A 17,301-nucleotide genomic window follows, 5' to 3' on the forward strand; every position below is an offset into this window, starting at 1 on the left:
ATGGCATAGCTTGTCCGTGAACACCTTCATTAGCCTTCCCTGTATGGAGGGTAGAAAGGCTTTCAATGCCAATCAGATTGCTCGGAGCTCCAACTGGTTGATCTGGAGTTCGGATTCCGCCAGAGAACAGAGTTCTCTGATCTCCACCTCTCCCAGATGGCCGCCTCATTCCAAGAGTGATGTATGTGTCACCACAGTGAGATCTGGTTGGAAAAGGGAGAGGGGTCTGCCGCTGACCCAATTGCGGTTCATACACCACCACTGCAGGTCCTTTGCAGCTCCTGACGAGATCTGGACTAGGTTGGAGACTCACCATTCTTGAAGATAGGCCCAAAACTGCAATGTGTCCAAAATGGCTCTGATGAAAGGGAACGTCTGAGAGGGAGTCAGGTGTGACTTCGGCATGTTGACAGTCAACCCCAGCAAATGCAGGAGGTCCACCAAAGTCTGGAGGTTGGAGATGACAGCCTGGGACATGCCCACCTTCAACAGCCAGTTGTTGAGATAGGGGAAGACTGGCACCCCTGATCTCCACACATCAGCAGCAACCACCACCATCACCTTGGTGAACACTCGAGGGGCCCTGGTGAAGCCAAAAGGGAGCACAGTGAACTGAAAACACTGGGCAGGCAGGATGGGAATGTGAAAATAGGCATCCTGCAAGTCCAACACTACCATACAGTCTCCAGGGTCCAGGGCACACAGGGCCTGAGAAAGGATGAGCATCTTGAATTTCTCCTTTTTAAGGAAGAAATTATAAAAACATAGGTTGAAGATAGGGCACCGTGAATGTTACTTCTCACGCAGATGACGAAAAAAATGCCACCTATCGGCGCAATGGGGTACTGCTAATGAAAAATTTCCGAATCCAGTCAGACGTCTGAGGAATATTCTAAGGCAAGGAAATCTGCAGCTAGAAGTCGCTATCAGATATTAACATCATAAGAACAGGAGATGGACGACTAAGGAGGCAAAAGTCAGATCCACCACTTGATTCAAATCCATGCTCTTTGTCCCACCTTGGCGAATGAGATATCATCTTGTTACCTGATTATCCGTTCTCACTAAGACATTCCCTCTCCCCAATTGAGGGCAAAAGCCTGCAGTGCATGCCGCACTGCAGACAACTCCCTCCAGTTGGATGTACAGAGGTTTTCCTCTCCTGTGACTAGGGCCTCTTCATCTCAGTCTCACCCAGTGTTGCCCTCTTACCCCAAAGGCTGGTATTTGTGGTTAACTATAGTGGAGCAAAATACTGCAGTGGGATTCCATTCAATAAATTGTTCTCTAGCATCCACCAACCCAATTTCAGAGTTATTTCGAGAATGATGGGTATAAGGGATTTGTAATCTTGCATGTTTTGGACCACCAACTTAGAACATAGTTCACCACAGGCTTCAGGTGGTTTTGCGCCCTAGGGCCAACTGTGGTTGTAATTGCTAACAGTCCTTGCACTTTTAGCCACACTCTTGACATTGCATTGGACTCACTCAAGAGTTGCCTGATGTGCTGAACTTTCATTATTCTTTGGGCAAGCAGGAACACAAGACCCAAGAGGGTGTTGAATTGAGCTTCAATAAACATCCTCTCCTGCGATGAGTGAAGATTGGTCTTTTAAGAGTTGACAATAAAACCCATGTGATAGAGAACTCTGGTCTCCAATTCAAAGCTTTCTTGAGCCTTCAAAAAAGAGCAAGGCTATAATAACCAGTCATCATGATACGGGAAAACTGTGACACCACACAACTGAAGGTAAGCACCAACAGGAGCAGATACCATGAGGAAGACACTGGTCTTCTAAGAGTTGACAATAAAACCCATGTGATAGAGAACTCTGGTCTCCAATTCAAAGCTTTCTTGAGCCTTCAAAAAAGAGAAAGGCTATAATAACCAGTCATCATGATACAGGAAAACTGTGACACCACACAATTGAAGGTAAGCACCAACAGGAGCAGATACCATGGGGAAGACACTGGAAGATATTGCTAGACCAAAGAGGAGGGCCTAAAACTAGAAATGTTGGTCTCCCATCACAAATCAGGAAAATTGTTGACTGGAAGGATAAATGAGGATGTGAAAGTAAGCGTCCTGTAGATCTAAAATCACTAGTAAATCATTCTTAGCGAGCAACAGAATGATAATTTTAAAAGTAATCATTTTGAAAGTCTCCACTGAGACATATTTTTTCAGGTTGTTGAAGTTCAGAACTGGTCTCAGCCTCTCGTCGGATTTGATGACCAAAAACAGGGTACAATAAAATCGCTATCTGTTTTTATCCAAATGTACTAAGACTGCTTGCTTTTCTAAAAGCACCTAGACCCCCAAAATCATTGCTTGAATCTTCAACACTTAATTTAGCCAGCTGGTCAGTTTGAAATGTCCTTGTGACAGACTCAGAGCACATGGAATACAGCACTCATCCTTCATCACTTGGAACACCCATTGGTCTGTGATGCAATTTTCCCAGTGATGGCAGAAAAGTCTTAACCTTGCCCCATTTTCTGTATAGTAATTTCTGGGACTTTTAGGTTGGTTTTGTTTCCAAAGGTGGCCCCGACCACAAGTTGGGCCACGTAAGGGGCGTTTGTCCTGGATGTTTTGGGAGGAATGTTTAAACATAAACAACTTCTTACTCAACACCAATCAGAATGGCCTGAAAATCCTTCTTTCTTCCGCTGTTTTATGCAGCATTTCATACAGTTCATTACCGAACAGCTTCATTAAACTGCTTTGACTGGATTCTAGTTTCCAGGACTTCATTCAAAGAAGTCTATGACCTGCTATTTTAGAACCCTCTGAGGCTGCCACAGCCTAGAGCAGAGGTCTTCAATCTGTGGGGCGCGACCCCCAGGGGGGTCGTGGAGTCCTGGGAAGGGGGTTGCCGATTCTGTCAGAGTGCAGTTCCTGGCGTCGGGCTGATTGAGGGTGCTCACGGTGGAGGCCTTATTCACACCAAGGTGTGAAAAACATTAAAGCCTCATTAACAAGTAAAGGTCTTTTGAAGACCTGTGAAGTACTCTGGTGTGCCTTTGTATATGTCCCTGAGGCTGTTTCAGCAGGGCTCACATACACGAGCTGGGGGGGCTGGGGGAGGAGGCTGTAGCCCTTTGAGTTCAATGGACTTCGCTGTGGAGTTTATTTTAATTTGTAACGTTTTATATAGCGCTAGTTCAACCTGTAGGTATCTTAGTGTGCCAGTGGAATGGTGGCTGCTGGTCTCGCCTGCTTTCTGCCACCTCTCCTGGGTCCCACCCCCCCTCGCACTCCGTTGTCTGTGCATTTTCGCACACCCCTGCCCGCATTCTGCTGTCCTTGGATGGATTTCGCACCACCCTCCCCCTGCCAGCACTCCGCTGTCCGTGAATTTTTGCCCCCCCCCCCGCCTGCATGATAATTGGGATTTCTGTGTGAGAATGACAACACTTGTTTGAAACAAACAGACATGGAGAAAACCTTTCAATCATCCTTTGGATTGTCTGTTGCATGACATTACCTGCAAAAGGGGTGAGTGAAACATGTGTGGTCCTTTTGCAAGCCTCTCCGCATTATAACTGGGGGTGTTCAAAGTCTGCTTAACTTCCTTTGCACAATTATGCGAAATTTCAGCAATTGTGTTCAAAATTCAAAACTGGCATTTGATGATGTTTGTAGCTTTAGACAGGAAGATGCATTTTGTGCATAAAAAAGTGTTAAATAAACACGCACATTAGCTGCCCGCACTCTGTCATTCGGGTTGTTCACATGCATACATGTGTGTGTGTGTACATGTGTGTGTATGTATGTATGTATGTATGTATGTATGTATGTATGTATGTATATATATATATATATATATATATATATATATATATATATATATATATATATGGATAGATGTGTGAAAAGGTGGGTGGGTGGAGGATGAATGGATGGATGAAAGGGTGGATGGATGAAGGATGGATGGATGGATAAAAGGTTGCATGGATGGATGTGTGAAAAGGTGGGGGATGAATGGTGGGTGGATGGATGGATGAAAGGGTGGATGGATGAAGGATGAATGTATGTAAGGATTGAAGGATGAAAGGGTGGGTGGATGGATGTATGGATGGAATGAAGGATGGATGGAAGGATGAGAGGATGGATGGATGTGTGAAAAGGTGGGTGGATGAATGATGAGTGGGTGGATGTAAAGATGAAAGGGTGGATGGATGAAGGATGGATGGATGTGTGAAAAGGTGGATTGAGGATGGATGGATGGATGAAAGGGTGGATGGATGAAAGGGTGGATGGATGAAGGATGGATGGAAGGATGAAAGGGTAGATGGATGTATGAATGGAAGCAAGGAAGGATGAAGGAAGGATGGATGGATGTAAGGATGAAAGGATGGATGTGTGAAAAGGTGGGTGGATGAATGATGAGTGGGTGGATGAATGATGAGTGGATGGATGAATGATGAGTGGATGGATGTAAAGATGAGTGGATGGATGTAAAGATGAAAGGGTTGATGGATGGATGAAGGATGGATGGATGTGTGAAAAGGTGGATGGAGGATGGATGGATGAAAGGGTGGATGGATGAAGGATGGATGTATGGATGAAAGGGAAGTTGGATATATGGATGGAATAATGGAAGGATGGATGAATGATGTATGGATGGAAGGATGAAAGGGTGGATGGATGAAGGATGGATAAAAGGGTGGATGGATGAAGGATGGATAAAAGGTTGCATGGATGAATGATGGATGGATGTGTGAAAAGGTGGGTGGATGGATGGACGGGTGGATAGGTAAAGGATGGATGCATGGATGGAAAGATGAAAGGATGGATGGATGATGGATGTATGGATGGAAGGAAGGATGAAAGGGTGGATGGGTGAAGGATGGATGGATGTGTGGAAGTGTGGGTGGATGAATGATGGATGGATGGATGTGATGAGGTCTAACAGGCGCATTTATGGTTGTAGATAGTTGTTGATGATGAGGAGTACCAGTTTCTAAAATCTTTTGTCGGAAGGGGGTCCTTACGCCTAAAAAGGTTTTACAAGGGGGTCCTGGCATCAAAAAGTTTGAAGACCTCTGGCCTAGAGGCTATCAAATGTGAAATCTTACAGGAACTTCTTTCATAATTGCCAAAATACTATAAGGATCCTCATTTCCAAAATTGTGCTAACTTTCGGCATCTGTGAAAAGGATTTTTTGTAATCTTTAATGATATATATCACAGAATGTTAGCTTTATCCAGATCTTCCCCACTCTGTACATAAAATGTCCTTTATAACATTATGGAGAGGGAGATCAACAGCTTCTTTGTTAATATACTGGGAACAGCAACCTTCCTCTTGCTGGGGTTTTCCTTCGAAACCAAGTTTTTTTTCTAATTAGACTCAGCAAATTTGAAGAATTTCCTCCTCATTGTCCAGCTGCAGCACTACATCATGCTGCTTGGACTGTCTTGTTTAGCCCCCCATCTTGAAGACAGGAAAGAGACCCATAAAGCATTGTCTTTCCTGCTTTATAGTTCATAGTAAAGAGATATTGCTTCTCAAGAGATCTCACTACTAAGACTGTGCTAGCTCCTTGTTACCAACCGCACGCATACTTACGCATTGGCAACGGTCTAACTCATTGCCACACAGCTTCTAAACTGCCTGCCTCAAATGCTAAACTACTCCCCACCCTAGCCCAGCAAAAAAACTGGGAACACCTCCAATAGCGGCACACAAAATTAATCCCTGCGCCCTGCTACAGTGGTAACATATAAGGTAACAGAAACATGTAATTAAATTAAAAAGAAATGTTTGAATTAATAAAAAAAATCCTAAAGTATCCTTGTCCATCAAAGAGCAGTGAAAGATAGAGGAAGTGGTGGAGGGAGGGTGAATATTTTATTGGAGGTGATAGACATAGACACAATTCATAACTAAAATAGGACATTGGCTTCTGGGGCATGGTTCATCTCTCTGTAGGAGAGATCACCTCAAATGTGAGTATGATGAGAATGCAGAAGAGGGAGTAAGGACTGTGATTTAGGGTGCTGAGATGAGGAAGTTAAGTCATGGGGGGCAGAAAAGGAGAAAAGGAAAAAAAAAAGGTGTTGATAAGCAGGCTCAGAGAGATTTTATCGGTTCATGCCTTGATAATTTGAGTCGGGAATTATAATTTGAGTCAGGAGTAGGAAAAGGGACAAGGCTGCTGAGGAGCGAAAGAAATGAGAAACAATACCATTAGCAAAGCAAATGGCTGCAACGTAATCAAAGGCGAGACCTATTGCATTTTCAATGCTTGTCTAATTTGGTATGGAGGAAATATGCATAAGAACCTCTTGATCGGATGTTAGGGTGGGCCACAAGACTTTCCTATCCCACTACTAATGCTGTGCAACTTCCTTCAAATTTTGCTGCTCATGTGGGACTTACAATAAGTTATGATTTGTAATTACGCTGCATAATTAAGTATTTGAGGTGTGTTTTTCCTGATACTTAAGTAGTTTGTAATCAAATTAAAGTGCTTGACAGCGCGGGTGATCCAGTCAGTGTTGTGTAACAAAAATAGAAGGGACGGAATGGTAGGAGCCGAAAACAAGCTGCATACGGGAAGCCGCATTTTCGTTGCTATGACAATGAAAGCTTTGCAAGATGGCGTCGGACTGTCCACAGTCCGTACGGACACACGCATGCTGTCTGCTATGAACAAATGGCAAGAGCAGCCATGTTTGTCCATGCAGACGCGTGCATGAAAGTCCTCGGCAGAATTTATTCCAAAAGGTACTCGCAATAGCGAGAGCAGCGAAACGCGAGACCTAAAAAGATAAATGGGGGAAAAGGTGAGAAAGAGTACAGGAAGAGACAACAACACAAAAAGAAAAGAGTGGGATATAGTTGTAAAGAAGAGAGGCAGTAGAGATGAAGAGATGTAAGGAAGATATTACAGTTTCTTCCCTGCTCTACTAGCTCACCTCCCGCAGCTTCCGCTCCTGCATGCTCAAGGTGGCAAGCACCCCACTGCCCCTGACATCAGGGATGTCCTGCCAGAGTGAGAAAGTGGAGCCCCGGGAAGAGCGCTGTGAGCGGAAGGAGCTGGTGGGGGATAGGTTAGCCTTGGGAGGTGCCTCGCCATCATCCTCCTCCTCCAATGGTGTGTCCTCACGCTGCTGCCGCTGGATCTCGCGATTAATGGCAACGTCACTGTACTCCTGGTAAAGGATAGCTACAGAAAAAGTAGCAGTAATTAGAGCAGACATCATTCCTCACTTAGCAAAACACTGCAGACTTAAGTGGATAAAGACATTTTGTTAAAATTAACTACCTGAGTCAGGGATTAATCCTTACAATATTTAAATATTTGTTTTGATAATTTTAAAAGCAGAAACCAGGCCAAACTGACATCAAAGCATCATGCAGACATACAAAATTAACTTCACAGTGGGATAAATTTCATCAATCAAGAGTAACTTACCTGGTGGGAAAGGAAATCTTTAGCTGGGATTTAGGAAGTGCCCTGGTTACCTAACTATAGTCACTGGTGCAGATTGAAATAGACAAATGTTCTATCTCTTCTGAATCAGCGTCTGGGTTGAGGTAAAGAAACTCTCTGAAGGTTTGAGATATCATCTATTATCTTTTAGATTGTAAGCCCTACAGGCGTGGGTTGTTTTTGTTTTGGAGTGATAGGGTGCTGCGGGAGCAATCAGCTTTTTACCAAATTACTTAGGAAAGGCAGGTAGTATGCCTCACAGGTTGTATTAAAAACTGGTATGGCTCCCAGAGGGAGTCACTGAAGTATTACTACGATTCTGCTGATCTAGCCTGATATAAGGATGTCAGTAGACAAGCAGGTGGCCACTTGCAGATCTGTCAGGAAGGATATTGAGAGATAGTGATCAGTAAAGCATTCCCAAAGATGACCCTCAATAGCACTAAAGACTTAACTGCAAAGGGGGAATCCTGTGGCATGTGTGCATTTTGTTAGTCGATTTCAGAATTTTTTTTTTTTAAAACATTTTTATTGAGTAAGCATAGAACGTGGAACATACATTGTAGCAGTCATGACATCAAGGGCACAACATTAATCTGGTCAATCAGGTATTGCGCTGCCGCCACAGCTGAGCAATAAATCATAAATCGTAGATTAGGTATAGAAATGTACAGGTAAGTAAATATAACAATTAGAGTGTGTCATTGGTTCAAGCAATTAGGCCTCGCCTTGCACATACGGCTCAATCAAACATTTCTAGTTCTGGTGCGGAGAGTTAAGCACAGTTACCCTATCCCACCCCGACTCATTCCTCGATTTCTTCCTCATCCGAGTCCGTTTGATCGTCTTCCTGCAATGGTTCACAAATCTCCCCCCTGAACAGATTCCACTGGGTCCAGATCTTGTTCCACCTATGTGGGCTCGCTCTTGCCTCATAGACCGCCCTTTCTATGATCATTACCATATCCATATTCTTACACCACTGAGCTAACGTGGGAAGGTCTGCTGCGCCCCACTTTTGAGCTATATTTCTCTTCGCTATGAGCATTCCTACTGTAGCCCAAATTTGACCGTATCTGGCGAGGTCGTTGGGCTCCCATATGTTTAATAGACATTTGCATGGTTCAGGGTGTACAGATATTTCCAGTGTCTGGGAGATGGTACGCATTACTTGCCGCCAATACTCGACTATACAGGGACATTCCCACATAGTATGCAGAAACGTTCCCTCCTCCCCGCACCCATGGAGGCAGTAGGGGTGTGGAGCCTGGTGTATTTTGTGTAGGGTGGTTCTCGTGTAGTACACCCGGTGCAAAATTTTGAGCGGCACTAGGCCGAACCTAGCCGAGATGCCCACCTCCTTCGGGGAAGCCAGTGCCTCATTCCACTCTGAATCATCCATGTCCCCTATTTCAGCACCCCATTTCTCTCTCAATTGTAAGGTAGGGTCAGGCAGGTTGTTTATCAATTTGCGATATGTGAGGGATGTAGCGCGCTGTGTCATGTAGTCTGTAAGAAGGCGGTCCTCAAGAGGGGACGCCTCCGGGACTTCCGAGTCCTCTGGTATGACTGCAAGCAGGACATGCCTAATTTGCACATATCTATATGTTTCTGTCTCCCCTAAGTCATATTGTTGCTGCAGCTGGGCAAAGGGAACAACCGTTCCCTTGTCCCATAGGTCTCCTACTGTTGAGATACCGATGTTAGCCCATTGTGTGAAACCCTTACTATGTTTTAAGCGCCCCAGGGCTCTAGTGTCCCAAAGTGGGGTGAGCTTTGTGATTTTGCCTTTCCATCCTAATTTGGCCTGTGCCGCATGCCACAATGTAGTTGTGAGTTTAGTGGGTCCCACCATCTTCGTTGTTAATCTTTTGTCATATAGGGCTTTGAGCATACTATTGGTACCCAACTGTGCCCTGTCCGCCCTGTACGCTGGATCCTCCTGGGGTGCATGAATCCATTGGTTAAGGGTTTTCAGCTGCGCCGCCCAATAATACAACTGTAAATTCGGCAGTGCAATCCCCCCTTCGTACCAGCTCCTGTTCATTTTTGCATGTGCAATGCGTGCTGGGCGATTATTCCATAGTAGATTGGACACCAGTGCGTCCACCTGCCTGAAATATCTCTGAGGTATCGGGTAAGGTTAATTGTCGAGAGCGTAAAGAAATCTCGGCAACGCCATCATTTTATAAAGTGCCGCTCTGCCCAGCAGCGTCAACGGTAACGTCGCCCAATGTTGTACATCGTGTCTCAAGCGGTCTAATGGTGGTTTCAAATTTTTCTCGAAGAAGTCAGCCGGGTCCCCTGTGACGTGTATGCCAAGGTACTTAAAGGATGTCCCGGCAAGTCACAGAGGGCAGTCAGTACCAAGAACGGGAGCCGGTCCCCACAGGACATATAGCTCCGATTTTGCCCAGTTAATGGTATAGCCAGAGGTCTTCCCCTGCCTATCAAACAGTGTTAGGAGTTCCGGTATGCTGTGTTCTGGGTCCGTCAAGTATACGAGCATATCGTCTGCATAGAGGGAAAGACGATCCTCCCATCACTCCGTCCACGCGATCCCTTTCAGCAAGGGGGTTGCACGTATCAGTGTAACTAGGGGTTCTAGCACTATTGCAAAGAGTAGCGGCGACAAAGGGCATCCCTGACGCGTCCCCCGTGACAATGGGAACGTACGGGATATGTGGCCATTCGCCGCGACCTGAGCAACTGGGTTGGTGTATAACAAGCGAACCCATGCTATAAAATTCGGACCAAACCCCATGTGTGCCAGGACTTTGAAGAGATACTGCCATTCCACCATATCGAAGGCCATTTTCGCATCGAGTGCCAAGATGACCGCTGAAGCAGAGTATGACGGTGCTCTGGCAAGCACACCATGTACTCGCCGTAGGTTAAGGGCGGTGTTTCTATGGGGCATAAAGCCCGACTGATCTGGATGGATCAGTTGCGGGAGGTGGGAGATCAGCCTGTTGGCTAGGAGTTTTTGCGAAAATGTTGGCTTCCGCATTGAGAAGAGAGATTGGGCGATAGGATGTACAGTCGGACGGTGGTTTTCCAGGTTTTGGGATCGCCACAATCATAGCGGTCCGTTGGTCTAGTGGGAGCTCGGCCTTAGTCCGACTTTCAGTGTACAGTGCCAGTAAGGGTCCGATTTCACAATTTTTGATGTTACGTACTAGGCATAGCAACAAGTTCAGTGACAAGTTCAGTACTACGCTTTAGCTGACTAGGAAGACGGCGCACTACTCAACTGTCACAACTAAAAACTTGGAGTGAGAGTTGCCGGAATGTGGAAAAAGCGAGGAAGCCATTTCAGTGACCTGGAGTGACCAGCAAAGGGACATACAGTACAAGGAGTGTCCAAACTGCTGATGGTAATGTCATAGACTGACTACACTTTCAGGTAGATACTGAGAGAGCCGGTCTTGTCCAGGCTGTCAAGAAATTATATAAGAGGTTCATTGTGGAGGTTGGACAACTTGGAAAACAAAATGAACCAATAAGGAGCACAACAAGACCAGTGGTCCTGGTCAGCCGTCCATTATGCATAGCATACTGGTGATAACTCATACTGTGGCTGTTTCCATGCTGCATCCAGGAAAACCGCAATGATGCACACCTAATAAATCGTTTAAGATACATTTCTGGTAGTGAGAGTAGACAGGCGTCTGTTACTCGTGGAGTGCTCGAGCAGTATGACCCCATGCTCTGTTTCTTTGAGATAATGGGTTCTTGAAGGAATAGAGTCAAAATGGACAAATGATTCCAAATTGCAAGTTAAAGACGGAGAATGGGGGTTCCTTTCCCGCAATACCTACTTCGTTATCAGAATGCCAACGTCTTGTGGAGAGTTTAGAATGTTTGGATAACACAGCCGAGACAATGTATGAAAGTAGGTTATTCTAGATCAACCCTTTTTTTAATTTCCGATTTGTAAGTTTAAAAAAAATGTCTATCAAATACCATGTAGTTTGATTGTTGAATGCTGTTTCAATCAGTTCTCTGTGAATGTGTTTCAAACAGTTAGCTTCATTAACTCGCTATTTTAGGTGAGTAGCACTGGCCAGGGTAATTTGTTTTGTCCATTTTTGGATTTGCCTTAGGGTGGTGAATGGGTGTTAGTTTCTTAAGGTAGGTGTGATTGGCACTGGTACTTGCAGAGGTCATTTCTTTTTAGTTCAGGAATGCTGACCACCAGATTAACAGTTTATTTTTAGTATTTCCACCTGAATGACACTAGTTAATTTGTAACTGAAGAAAATGACGTGTAATTGGGGAAAAGATGTGTTCTATAAGCTTTAGTGGCCTTTATAAACGCACATCTGTGTTGAATTTTCGGTCTAGCACTTGACAAAAAGGACAAGCAACAGGTTGCAGGCTAAGTGGGATGGCAAACACGTCCATTAGCTCCTGTATTGTACCGGATGAATCTGGGGCATGGCTTGCCTGTCCCTGCAGAAGCACATGGAATGGGAGCGTTGACATCTTGATAGCACCACAACTGCTCCCATACCTATCACTAATGCTACAGCCACAGCTCTCTGCCTCCTGCATTGATGCTGACATTTAGTAAGCATGTATGTATCTCTCTTTCTATATATAGGGTATTTCTATAGTTTAAACCTAGTCAAAAGGCAGCGGACTGCTGTAGGTGGTCAACGGTAAGCTTAAAGTTGGCGAGTAACATGACAGGAAGGGTAGTTGTGTACGCTCAATGCATTGTGATGTAATCTTCTTTAAAGAGGTGAGCCTTTAAGTCTTTCTTACTCTTAAGCAAGGTTGGGGCGATCCTGATGGATACGTATATATTGTTCCAGATCCTGGATGCATAGATTCTAAAAAGTCTTGTTTTTCCTTTTAACATCTCTTAATCTGTAGTCTGGTGGTATCCTGGTTGTGGGTGTACAAAAAACCACCAGAGATCGTAAGTATGTCGGCAAGATAAGCAGGGGTGTTCGTAGTGATGCATTTTGAAGATGGTGCAGCCTGGTAAGACGAGGCAATAGAGTTCCATTAGGGAGTGGGTGATGTGATCATATTTCTTCAGGCCCTGGATGAGATGTGCTGTGGCATGTAGGATGCCCCTAGGGGTTACCAGTGTGGAGTCTGGGAGGTTATGGAGTAGGGCATTACCACCACCAGAGAGATCTTTGGGTAGGTGCACACAAGTGGTAGTTGGATAGGGAGTGAATGTTTGCAATTCAGATAGTGTCTGTATAACTTGCACCTACAGGTTTTAAGCCATCCTTTTCAATTCTACACCTCTCTTACCTTCCTGCCTTGAAAGCAGCCAAACCATTTAGAAAGTACTTCAGAGCTGTAATGAAGCCACAACTGAAAATGTCAATTGAATAGTCTTTTGGATGCAACCTTTGAAATCTCCCAATCCTCGAACCAGAAAGAGTAATACTAAGGAAGTCACTGAATAAAGTGTAGATAAACTGTCCATACAACAGAGTCTCATTAATGTGCCTAAAGAAGAATGCCACTTTAACTTTGCTGCTTGGGCCGATTTTCTGTCCCACTCCGATCATGAGTGCCACTTGTGTGGCATCAGGGGTAATTGTCCTACGACCTTACAACATCCCCCCACCTCTAGGTGATCACCGGAATTGGCAGAGACCTCAACATATCTAGGGCTACCAGACCGCCATCACAACGCACCGAAATACCTTTGGCACCCCCCCTCCCAGAAACATACTTCCAGCAGTAAGGTGAACTGCATGCTCTTAAACTGTAGGTCAGCAACCAAACACGCAACAGAGCTGGCTGAAGCCATACTGCACCACAACATTGACATCAATCGCACTCATCAAAGAAACTTGGCTCAACTAATTATACTATCCGATCCTTGACGTTCTAGTCCCCACAGCTTTCTCCATCATCAAAAAGGACAGGAAGAACCGCAACGGCAGTGGCATAGCCATCATACAAAAGAACAGCATCACAATGGCTGCAACAAACGTGTTTTCCCCATTACAACATTTGAATACCTCAGCACCACCCTAAAGCTAAAAGACAACAAAGTGACAAAATGTTATCTCATCAACCACCCACCAAGAAACACACCCGCCTTCGATGAACAACTCTGTGATCTGCTAACGCATTGCTCTCTCACTAACTCCGAAAATATAATCCTAGTTGATTTGCAGGCTAGCCCAATCTCTTCTGCATGCGGAACGATTCCCCCCGCCATCGTAATGTGGCAGGTGATATTGGCAGTCAGATGGCGGAGGGCCCATCACCGCATGGCTGGTGGTGGCGGTCCTTCCGCCATCATAATGACCCCCTAAGTATTTAATTATTGTCTAGATTGAGAGTGGGATGGTTAGCTGTCATCCACTATTTCACTGTTATCACAGGGTGCCAATTTCGATGTTGTGGCGTCATTGAGGCTGTTGAATATATGGGTAACCTGTGCATCATCAATAACTGAAGCCTTTTCTAGATAATCTAGCAAACTGGACGCAATCTCAACCTTTGAATCTGAACCTTCTGAAGACAGAGGGGCATATTTACTAGAAACTGCTGGAGAGCGGTGTTACACCAAAATTGGTAACGCCGCGCTCCGTCAGTTTCCAAACACAGGGATGCGCCTTATTTGCATGAATGTGGCGCAACCCAGCATTTTCCTAGCGCTGGTGCTACAGAAGCTGCCTTGCCCTAGAGCAGGCACCCTTGCGCCATGTTGCAAGGGTGCCTGCGCTGAAGGGGTGATTGTTTATGTGCAGGAAGGGACACCTTCCTGCACATCAACAATCTTTACAGGTGATTTGCTGTTTCTATGTTTGCTGCAGAATGCAGCACACATGGAAAGAGCAAAATACGAGGAGAAATGAAACATTTGTCTTCGTATCGCCTGCTTAAGACCAGGTATTCCCTAGCAATATTTTTGGTGCTGCCCCATACCTTGTAAACATTGGTCAGCGTCAAAAAGCAATGGGTGTTGCGGCGGAACGCCCACTGCAAAACCCATTGCACGGCCCTCTCACACCAAGTGCTGCGTGAATAGGGGTATTATTTATAAGCAGCATTATGCCACATTAAGAGGCTTAACGCCGCCTTATAAATAAGGCGAAGGACTTAACATCACCAGAACATCGGAAAAAGTGACGTTCTGGTGGCGTTAACTCCTTGTAAATATGCCCCAGAATTCCTTTTTACTATTCTCTACTGACAAGCACAAACCTGTCCAGAAATGCCTAGCTGCTCTACAACTCTTTGGCTTCTGCTCATCCCTGAAACCACACTCAAAGCCGCTCATCTTATACCAAAACCTCTCTAAATAACCGAATTTCCAAGTATACTAAATTAGCATCTCACCAGCCCGACCTGCTCAGAAAATTAAAACTCACAATACCTCCTTCAAACTTCAGATACACTGTGCCAGTCTTGCACTCACTAATTTAGATGGAGGAAATGTCAACCTAGCAGGCCATCTAAAATCTGCCACCACAAGTCGTTGAGCTATAATGCCAGTGGCTGCTCAACTAGCAGTAGGAGCAAAGAAATCTGATCATATTTCCCTCATGCTAAAGAACCTTACCTTCATTGGCTTCCAAAGGAAGGAAAAGCTGGCATAAATATTGCTTGCGTGACACATAAGTTATTTGACACCACCCTACTACCCTATTTGAACCAGAAACTTAAGCCTCAAGGGAGGACAAAAAAGGGTAAAGGGACCATCTACTTCTTAAAATTCCCAAAACAAAAAAAACAAAATAACAAAATGAGCATTCTCCTCAGTACTTCAAACACTTGGGAGCTCTGTTCTAGATCATTTGAGCAGAAACCATAATATTATTTTCAGGCAGGGTTCTGTATTTGTCCTTCCTTAGGAAGGTATCCAGAAACCACAGATCCATAATCGGTCTGAGCCCACTGTCTTTCCTGAGCACCGAGAACCACAGCAATTTGCATCATGTGCCCATCTCTGCCTTGGGGGCTCTCTCTATAGCCCATTAGGCAAATAGAGGCTGCACTTCCTTGGAGAGGATGGCGGCATGATTTGCCAAAGTCTTAGCAAAAAAAAGAGGAGCAAGAGGAGGGGTAAATAGAAAAGGGGCGTAACCATTCAGAACAACCCCTAAGGCCCACTGGTCTGAGCTAATTGCATGTCCAGCTCCGGTGAACAAAATGTGTAATTAAAAGTGTTCTAAACTTTATAATCTGATATTATAATGCAATTACCCTGAACTCATCATTTCTTTAGAGAGGGGTTACATTAGCATTTGTTTACTACCAGGCGTTAATGGTTTATTTTAAATTATGATAACACATTTCATAGAGCATCTATAAGTTATGTCATTAGGAATACCTCTAGCTTGATTTCCATCAGTGTCTCATTGGGTGTGCTGGGAATCAGCTGTAGATGTTATAACACAGCTGTACTATTAATATACATTTTCCTGGCTTCCTCCTAGGTATGGGCCAAAGACTGCGCCTATAACAGAAAAAAACATCTTGAACAGAGTATGCTCATTGAAGAAGTCTGGTGAGTTAATATATACACCTGCACTATCTGTGACGCACCCTAAACTTTAGGTCTTCTATACACACAGTCCTAACTGAGACACAGACCCGTTTGGACAGATCCCAGCCAAAACATGTTGGCCTGACCACTAGGTGTTGTGGACAAGTAGCTTATCCACAAAACGCCAACCTGTTTTTAGCCTTATCCCTATCCTGATTTCCTTTTCAAAATAAATTATTCTCACCGCAATGAAGGTCATTTTAGTAGCACAGAACTGTCACCATCCAGACAGTCTCCCTCCTGGTGGAAGATGTTAAATCCCTTGGAGAACACAACACTCAAGTGATAGACTCAATGATGACACTATCCACCAAACTACATTAGCGGGGATAATATACACTGCCAACTGTGAAACGAATTTCCCTGAGACTCTGGCATATAGACTGTTGTGGTTCATTTCCACCCGTATGATTAATGATTACTGACAAATGGAAGCTGAATGACCCTCTGCTTCCTTCTCCCTCCTATCTGATGTGCATTATATTAGCAGCACACAGCTGTGAGAGTTTCTGCAAAACTTTGACAGAGAGGAAACCTCTTCCCTTCGTTAAATGATTTCCAGGTATGTGCCTAGCTACATAACTGAACACTTGGAGAAGTTTGCCCACTGCACCTGTGGTAATTTTATGCTTTTGTTTCCTTCCCCTTCCCTTATTAAATGTTGTCCTAACCTTTTGCATCCAACCTGAGCTGGGACGTGAGGCATTTGGGACCATTGGCCACACAAGTGATCTAGTTAGTCACGAACACCCAGAACAGGATGGCAGAAAACCAAGGGTCTAGCTACACAGATGAGGAAATAGACTCTAGACTTTCAGTACGATCTATTCTCAGTGATATCAACATAACCCTAACCATGGCTCAAACCAATGATTGGGAAACTCTGACCTAAAGAGAGAGCAAATAAAGACTGCCATCCATGGTATAATTATGACTGAATACTTACTGGTCAATGCTGCACCTATGGGCCTCTGTGTGCACAATGCTCCTAGGATCTTTCTTGAAGATATTATCTTTAGAAAACACTGGGCGTCATTCTCGTGGGGATGCACACGTGACTGGCTTATGCTAATAATTAAGACCGCAACAAGGCTATCAGAAGCACTCACCATAAAGACTCAGGTCAGCAAATCTAAGCTCAAAACATTGGTACACATATCAGTGTTCAAGAAACGCTTAGTAGAAATTAATGAAGAAATGACTGCTATAAAAGACTTTATAACCCAAACCAAAATACGAAAGTTGGGCAAAGGTTTGGAACACTTTTCATTACAAAAGTTGTACCTGTACACCAAAGACAACTAAGTTCCTTCA

The 17,301-nt window shown here is 44.5% G+C and overlaps 1 protein-coding gene across 1 annotated transcript in view; it reads right to left on the bottom strand.

Moving 5' to 3' along the window:
- ARHGEF19 (Rho guanine nucleotide exchange factor 19) overlaps positions 1-17,301 on the bottom strand; it is a 399,335-nt gene that overhangs the window by 98,713 nt on the left and 283,321 nt on the right. Inside the window, exon 6 of the mRNA XM_086921910.1 lies at positions 6,934-7,184. Coding sequence (XP_086778036.1) covers positions 6,934-7,184 — 251 coding nt within the window. The remainder of the gene's footprint in view (positions 1-6,933; positions 7,185-17,301) is intronic.

Source organism: Lissotriton vulgaris, chromosome 5, assembly GCF_964263255.1.
Source record: "Lissotriton vulgaris chromosome 5, aLisVul1.2, whole genome shotgun sequence".
Lineage (NCBI taxonomy): Eukaryota > Metazoa > Chordata > Amphibia > Caudata > Salamandridae > Lissotriton > Lissotriton vulgaris.